Source organism: Hordeum vulgare, chromosome 1H, assembly GCF_904849725.1.
Source record: "Hordeum vulgare subsp. vulgare chromosome 1H, MorexV3_pseudomolecules_assembly, whole genome shotgun sequence".
Classification (NCBI taxonomy): domain Eukaryota; kingdom Viridiplantae; phylum Streptophyta; class Magnoliopsida; order Poales; family Poaceae; genus Hordeum; species Hordeum vulgare.
In genome coordinates, this window is record NC_058518.1 from 32,077,047 (window position 1) to 32,086,024 (window position 8,978).

General features: G+C 43.8%; 1 protein-coding gene across 1 annotated transcript; it reads left to right on the forward strand.

The window, feature by feature from the left end:
* The first annotated feature begins 488 nt into the window (after nucleotides 1–488).
* LOC123396112 lies at nucleotides 489–1,113 on the forward strand. Its single transcript, XM_045091159.1, is given in 5 exon segments — nucleotides 489–592; nucleotides 667–765; nucleotides 968–1,020; nucleotides 1,023–1,049; nucleotides 1,052–1,113. Coding segments are annotated over 5 exon segments (345 nt in total).
* The last annotated feature ends 7,865 nt before the right edge of the window (nucleotides 1,114–8,978 follow it).

Here is an 8,978-nt window from a genome sequence, read left to right on the forward strand (position 1 = left end):
AATAGATTATAATTATAAATCGAACATTTTAAAATTGGTTAAAATTCTATATATTTAAAACATAAATAATAAAAGAAATAATAATAATGATAACTAATAAAAGAATAATAGAAAAAAAGTATTTAAAAAAAGAAAAAGAAAAAGACCCCCTGGCCCAACCGGCCCAAGTGGCCGAGCTGGCCATCAACCGCCTCGGCCCATAACCACCCTCGGGTATAAAGCCCTCTACGGGGCTAACCCTAGCCGACCCATTCACCCTCCCCACTCCCCTGGCCGCCGCCACCCATCCCACACAGCGCACCCGCTCGCCCCACCTACCCCTCGGCCTCTCCCTCCCCAGATCGACCGGCACCCAGCCCCCCCTCGTTCCCTCTCTCCCACTGACACCCAGCCCCACGCGCTCCCTCCTCTCACCTCTCACCCACCCACCCAACGCCCCGCCTCCCTCCGATCCGATCTGCGCGACGGACCCGCTGCGGCTGGGCTCCATGGTGGACTTCCCGAGCTTCGAGGCGCACGCAGTGGACCTCCCGGATGCGGCAGAGATGCCCCCGCACGCGGACGGGGGCGAGCTGCGCGACGCGGAGATCCGGTTCCGCGGCGAGGTGCAGGGCCCCGAGAGCGTCGCCTTCGGCCCGCGCGGCCGCGCTGCGTCGACCTCCTCAGCGCCACGCCGGCCGCGCTGCGGGCGCCGGCGGACGTGATCTCCCGTGTCTTCTCGCAGCCGGACTGCGTCGACCTCCTCAGTTGCTCCCTCGTCTGCAGGTCAGTCGGCCCTTCTCCCCCTGTTCCTGCACCTGCACGCCGGGTGTTCGACAGATTGCCCGCTGCACGTCTGTGTCGATCAACCCCGTTTGAGCTCCCCGATTAACTGGCGGACAGCTTCTCAAGCACAAAATTTTGAGTTGTTTGTGCTTTGGTCAGTGTATAATTTAGTTTTGATTGTGACTTGAATTACACTCATCAGGCAATGGTGCCGTGATTCTGCGGAGCTACGAGAAGAGTGGAGGATGGAGTACATGGCGCCTGGAACTTGCAAGGCCTCAGTGTCCCGATAACCCATCGTCGTGCCCAACTTGCTCCATCAGAAGCCTGCGAACCTGGTGCCCTTGACCTTCAACCAGGCAGGGCACCAGAGCTGCACTGCGACAAGTATATTCACTGTCAGTGCTACCTGTACAAGACCAATCTTTACCATGTATAGTTACATGCCTGATAAACTGTAGTAGTATTGAATTTACAGTGTGCAGTTATATACATTAGGAATTAAGAGTGTGGACTGCTGTTGTAGCAATTTATATTCACATGATGGAACCAACAAAATATGCTATTCCCACTTCCTGAGACTTTTCCAGAATTTGAGACTTGTCCATCTGTTTAGGAAAGGAAGGGAAAGAAAACAAACAAGGCTTGTTATTAGTACTGTATTATACTAGCAGTAGAAGCCAGCGATCATCTCCACTCTAATGTCCTCTTTTATGTGCAAAAAAGATGAGGATATTTGTCCATTCTTTATTAGTATTAGTATTCCCCAACTGTGGCATGGCATGCCCACTTTAAGTGTTACAGTATACTATACATCAGTAACGGCCTTGTGCACCCACAAAATCTTGTTGGTACTAGTAGTCCAAACGCAAATAATACTCTACTAGTGTTGGGCCTGATTAGCTATTTAGCTTAGCCCTCCTCCTCTTGTCTCCTGGCTGCAATTTGTTATGCATTGTAGATATTATTGGCCACCCTCATTTATTTTCCCTTCATAAGCACATTTGGAGCTCTCTGTTGAGCTTATTTACTTGATTTGGTTTGCTTCCAAACGGGGCATATGCATAGAAAACTTGGGCTGAGCATCGACAAGTTCGTCTCACCAACTACAACAGCAAATTATAACTAGATACATGAAGCCGAAAATGACCGTGTCAACAACGGACAAATACATGTATCACCAGTGCATTCACATTACAAATGCCTGGCCTAGTCTTGTAGAATGGTCAGATTCTACATTCACTAGAACGAACCTTTTTTTTTGTTCCTATATATAAGATGGTTCAGCTTAACTTTACAAGGTAACAGTAAATTTTTGACCCCGTGAAACAGAGCAAAAGGCCTTAATTCCGAGTAATATGACGTATCCTTATCACCTTTGATTTTGCAATTTGTGCTGTTGAGGGCGGCCGGGGACGTGCGGAGGAGGGCGGCCACGCGCGCGGCGAGCTGGGATTCCGAGAAGTCCCCGTACGAGACGCTTGGTACGATGAAGCCACGACCTATGATACTTGTGAGAGAAGCGCATGGATTTGCAATTATGATGGGTATCTCTGTTTTTATGCTTTTTTATATATATATGCGATGCTGATGATCAATTCACTTGCCAAATCCTTTGGTATTACTGGGCCTCGATTGTTCAATTTTTGGGAATTTGTTGCTAGATTTGATTGTTCCAGAAGCTTGCTGCTGTGGTGGTTCTGTATAGTTTGGTCCAAAATTGTGTGTGTTTCTCATTGTGGTAGCACTATAATGTGCCCTTGTGAGATGGCTAGGATGGTCTTAGAATTTTCTCTGTGAAACTAATGTGTGTTCTTGTGGTTTGTAGAGCTGGAAAGGGATACCGACAATGAGACCATAAAGGTCGTGTACAGGAGATTGGCCAAGTTCTATCACCCTGATGGTCTATTTCTTTACCTTCTATGCATTCACAAAGAAGTAAGATGTGGGCATATGCTTGTTTTTGAATGGATTCTGTTTGCCAGAGTGTAAGCTTCACACATAGGTGCACAATGATGATTATTTATAGTAGTTTACAGTATTTAAATCAGTAAATTTAATTACTCCGTTGTATGCTGTGGATGCAGTCATAAAAAAATGTTGTTGAATTGCACCATCCACCATGTACTGGTGATATCATTTTTCATGGAGGATGTCTGTTTACTACTCCCTCCGTCCCAAAATTTTGGTCTTAGGTTTGTCTAGAAAAGGATGTATCTAAATACTAAAACGTGGCTAGATACATTTATATCTAGACAAATCTAAGACAATAATTTTGGGACGGAGGGAGTACATATCAAACTTAAATATGCTGGAAGAGTGTAAAAAGGTGTATTTGTCTTAGAACCATGTTTTGCACAGCATATAGCTGTGTTACCATGCACACATCTATCACATTGATAGTGCAATAGAGTTTGACTTTAATTTAAGAACTTCGAGCACTCTGGCACTGATCTCCTGGAGGTGTATTTTGTGAAACTGGTATTTCATCCCTGGCACTATGTTGTGGGATCATGTGCGTAGCTCCATCATCTCCAAACATAAGTCTGTACAATGGATATTTGAGATGGGTCAGTGTGAGATCCAGTCCAAGCTCCTCCTATGTCTGCTTCTTTCCAATCTCCTCCTATGCCTGCTCCATCCCAAGCTCCTCCCACAATTGCTCCATTTCCAAATCGTCATGTGCCAAATCCACTTGCAGCACTACTTGTTGTTTTTTTTCTTTTGTTTTGTCTTCCTGCTTGTGCACTCAAACCAGCCTCATCTGAATGTGTTTGCTCACTTGTAGTTCTTGATTTTATTTTGGCTCTCACCCTTCCTCTGTTGGTTGTTGTGGTCATTCTTGTCCTTTGAGGAATTGATTCCATAGCATCAAGCACAAAAGTTGCTTGCTCTAGGAATGGTCTTGGTGATGTCACTTGGCTCACATATGCTCTATCCTATAAAGTGCAAGTGCAAGAGGTAAATCATGGTATAGTACTAGATTATAGTAAGAAAAACAATTAACTGATTATTACAAGTGCAAAAGAAACACTTGTGAGAAGATTAGCTTGTTCCTGCTCTCAAATGTACAAGCAATAGTAGCTATGTTTGTAATCACAGAACTAACTGATGCAAGCGATGATGTAGTTAGGTACATATGGAGTGAGGAAGAAGCTCTTGTTCATGTAACGGCCTTGCCCTGGTTCTAACAAAATTGCATGGTTAGTATGAAATATAAGTAAAATAACGAATTGCATGTCTCTTCCCTCTTAACTGTATAAGTAACTGAATCAGGACGAAGCAAACCACTAGCTTTGCCCCTGTTTCTGTCCCTTTACCGTACATGTATGTTCTGGTTACGTATGCTCTTCTTGTTTTCATATTGATTGATGTGGAACTGGTAACTGACGCATAGCTTTACACATAATTTCTCTGATTTCGTGCCTAGGGAATCCTTCATGGTTTATCTAATTATATCTTGCTTTGGCTCATCTTCTCTGAGTATTCCTAGTTGATATACTTCTGGATTCCAGCATTAGGGTTTTGTGGCGTGGGCTGTAGCTTTGTATCGTGCTCCATTAGCAATCGCTCACAAATTTTATTTACCTATGTAGGTGTTGGAAAAAGTTGTCTGCTCCTACGGTTCTCAGATGGCTCCTTCACCACTAGCTTCATCACCACTATTGGGTATGTACTGTACAAGTCACAAAATATCTGGTTGGGAATTATCATTCTGCATTGGAATGCTTGTGGAAAGTTATGAAAAATGATCGTGGGTTTCTTGAAACAGCATTGACTTCAAGATGAGGACTGTTGAGTTGGATGGCAAGCGGATTAAGTTGCAGATCTGGGATACTGCTGGCCAAGAACGCTTTCGGACTATAACTAGTGGTATGGTTGCATGCCTTGAGCAAAAGCAAGAGTTTTTCTAGGCCTCTCCTTGACATGGACATATGCATAGCCTTTTAACTGTCACTATATTTGTAAGCAGACTGTTGCTTGTCATCTTCACACACTTTTTAATCCTAAAGTATGATTACTTCTGTGCCTAATTGGTCAACAACAATTTCTGCTTCTGTTTTTCATGCAATGTTATGCTTTATAATGATTTACTCTCTCTGTTCCTAAATACTTGTTGTGCATAGTGTCAAAATATTCATGTGATTTACTCCCTCTTTCGTTTGCATTTCTTTTAACATCATCTTCAGGATGAACACAAATCTTTTTTATTTCTAATATTTTTTATATTTATTTCCTTTTGATTGATTCATGTGCAGTGTAATGTTCTTCTAGGATGACAAGTTGTCGCATCTCGACCATGTTTCATAGGAGAGTGGAATGAAGTCCATTGTACCATTGGGATAGTAGCAGATGTGCCATTGTTCTATTGTGCAATTCTGTCCGTTCTTGCTATATTCATGTGTAAGGAAATGTATTCATGAGATGAGTTATTGTATTATGTAAACCCGGGAGATGTATTATGTGATGTTATATGATGGATAATTTTAATTCGATTTGGAGATCTCTTGATTTGAATATAAAATAGTGTTGGATTTAATACTGGACGAATAATTGGGTTGAGAAGGACCAACAAATAGAAATGAAACCAAGTTCTGGAACAAAAAGTTGTTGAATTCAAAAATGAGAAAAGGCCAAAACTGAAACTGAACCAAATGCATTTGGGCACTAAAAGGCCAGGGCCCAAATTATATTGATAAAGCAAATTCGAAAAAATACTAAAGTGGCTGTAAATAGGCTAAGGCCCAAAAAGAAGCCCAAAAGAAAAAGCCCAAAAAAATAAAACCAGCCCATGTGATCAATTGAAATGGGTTGGGCTGATTTCAGCCATGACGTTTTGATTTCGTCATAAATTTTCCACGTAGGACTGGGTTTGATTGCCAACGACGATTTAGGATCGTCGTAAAGGTTACGACAATCCAAGAATCGTCGTAAAGGTTACGACGATTTTGATCAAAACATCGATGCTGTTCATTTGTGACGCTCCGTTTTTGACGCTTGGTTTTTCGTCGTGAGATCGTCGTAAACTAAAAATCGTGATGATGTAGCGACGAAAATATAGCGTCGTGTATTAGCATATTCCTTGTAGTGCTAGAATGTAAGCAGCTTCTCCTAGCCCTTCATAGAGAAACTTTTATTCAAGTAATCCTTTATGCTCTCCAGAAACTCCACGTTGTTTCCAATCAGCAATATGTCATCCACATATAATATTAGAAACGCCACAGAGCTCCCACTCACTTTCTTGTAAATACAAGATTCTCCAACCACTTGTATAAACCCAAATGCTTTGATCACCTCATCAAAGCGTTTATTCGAACTCCGAGATGCTTGCACCAGTCCATAAATGGATCGCTGGAGCTTGCACACTTTGTTAGCATTTTTAGGATCGACGAAACCTTCGGGTTGCATCATATACAACTCTTCCTTAAGGAAACTGTTAAGGAACGCCGTTTTGACATCCATCTGCCATATTTCATAATAAAAAAATGCAGCTATTGCTAACATGATTCTGACGGACTTAAGCATCGCTACGGGTGAGAACGTCTCATCGTAGTCAACTCCTTGAACTTGTGAAAACCCTTTGCCACAAGTCGAGCTTTATAAACGGTCACATTACGATCAGTGTCCGTCTTCTTCTTAAAGATCCATTTGTTCTGAATAGCCTTGCGGCCCTCAGGTAGTACTTCCAAAGTCCACACTTTGTTTTCATACATGGATCCTATCTCGGACTTCATGGCCTCCAGCCATTTGTTGGAATCCGGGCCCACCATTGCTTCTTCATAATTCGCAGGCTCATTGTTGTCTAACAACATAATTGATAAGACGGGATTACCGTACCACTCTGGAGTAGTACGCGGTCTCGTCGACCTGCGAGGTTCGATAGGAACTTGATCCGGAGTTTCATGATCATCATCATTAACTTCCTCCTCAACCAGCGTCGCAACGACAGGGGTTTCCCCTTGCCCTGCGCCACCATCCAGAGGGATGAGAGGTTCGACAACCTCATCAAGTTCTATCTTCCTCCCACTCAATTCTCTCGAGAGAAACTCCTTCTCGAGAAAAGCTTTGTTCTTAGCAACAAACACTTTGCCCTCGAATCTGAGATAGAAGGTATACCCAAGTGTCTCTTTCGGGTAACCTATGAAGATGCACTTTTCCGCTTTGGGTTCCAGCTTTTCAGGCTGAAGCTTTTTGACATAAGCATCACATCCCCAAACTTTAAGAAACGACAACTTTGGTCTTTTGCCATACCACAGTTCGTATGGTGTCGTCTCAACGGATTTTGATGGTGCCCTATTTAAAGTGAATGCAGCTGTTGCTAATGCATAACCCCAAAATGATAACGACAAATCGGTAAGAGACATCATAGATCGCACCATCTCTAATAAAGTACGATTACGACATTCGGACACACCATTACGCTGTGGTGTTCCAGGCGGTGTCAACTATGAAACAATTCCACATTGTCTTAAGTGAGCACCAAACTTGAAACTCAGATATTCACCCCCACGATCAGACCGTAGGAACTTGATCTTCTTGTTACGATGATTTTCAACTTCACTCTGGAATTGCTTGAACTTTTCAAATGTTTCAGACTTGTGCTTCATCAAGTAGACATAACCATATCTACTCAAATCGGCAGTGAAGGTGAGAAAATAACGATATTCGCCGTGTGCCTCCACGCTCATCGGACCACACACATTGGTATGTATGATTTCCAACAAGTCACTTGCACGCTCCATTGTTTCGGAGAACGGAGTTTTAGTCCTCTTGCCCATGAGGCATGGTTCGCACGTGTCAAGTGAATCAAAGTCAAGTGACTCCAAAAGTCCATCGGTATGGTGTTTCTTCATGCATTTTACACCAATATGACCTAAGCGGCAGTGCCACAAGAACATGGCGCTATCATTGTTAACTCTAACTCTTTTGGTCTCAATGTTATGTAAATGTGTATTATCACGATCAAGATTCAATATGAACAATCCTCTCACATTGGGTGCGTGACCATAAAAGATATTACTCATAGAAATAGAACAACCATTATTCTCTGACTTAAACGAGTAACCGTCTCGCAATAAACAAGATCCAGATATAATGCTCATGCTTAACGCAGGCACTAAATAACAATTATTTAAGTTCATAACTAATCCTGATGGTAACTAAAGTGAAACTGTGCCGACGGCGATTGCATCAACCTTGGAACCATTTCCCACGCGCATCGTCACTTCATCTTTCGCCAGCCTTCGCTATTCCGCAGTTCCTGTTTCGAGTTGCAAATATGAGCAACACTACAGGAATCGTGCATTTTGCCGTCAGGACGCTAAAGACGGCAAAGAGAGAATTACAGACGGCAAATTTTTTGCCTTCAGGCCATGACGGCAAAAAATGTCGTCAGACCATATCCCCGCAAAGGGTAATTTTGTCGTCAGCATTTTCTCGGGCAGACGGCAAAAAATTTGCCGTCAGTAAAAATGGTTTGCCGTCATCTATTATGAGGCAGACGGCAAAAAACCTAACAGAACCACCCGGACGGCGTTAACTCTTTGCCGTCATCCGACCAGAATGCAAGACGGCAAAGATTACGGGTTTGCAGTCAGTTGTTATGAATACCAGACGGCAAATAAATTTTCTTCTAAAAAAATATAAACAACAATCAGGTGCAAATCTGGTCAAAGGCATAGATAGAATCTTTAGGAGCGGATTCTATAAAACATATATAGTCCATCGTCACTCAATGAACCAAAATGGCACAAAAGGGCATGGAAACTACATCAGCCAAAAAGTTGATATAAATTTACACAAAGGACCCTAACATTAGCACAACTCCTAAAGAAGTCCTCGCGTATTACATAAAGCACCCTGGAACTAAAGATAAAAAAGAAATCAAGTCCCTTGGCTTCTTCTCCATTGCATGGACGCGGCACATCTCGAACAAGGCTAGCAGGCGGCGGGTGCGTGGCCACCAGGCGGCGTGTGCTGGGCCAGCAGGCGGAGAGAAGCTCCTCGGGCACCCCATCCGACTCCCGCAGCCGCGCCGCACGGATCTCACCGGATCCGGGGCCGGCCACCCCGAGGCCGAGCTGATGGAGGCGCTGGAAGGAGGCGGGGTCGCGTGAGAGGCGAGCTGCGGTGGCGTCGGGGAGCTGCTGAGGTCGCCGGATCCAGAGGGTGGGTGGTGGTGGGCGCGGGGGGTGGGGGCGATGAGGCGCCGG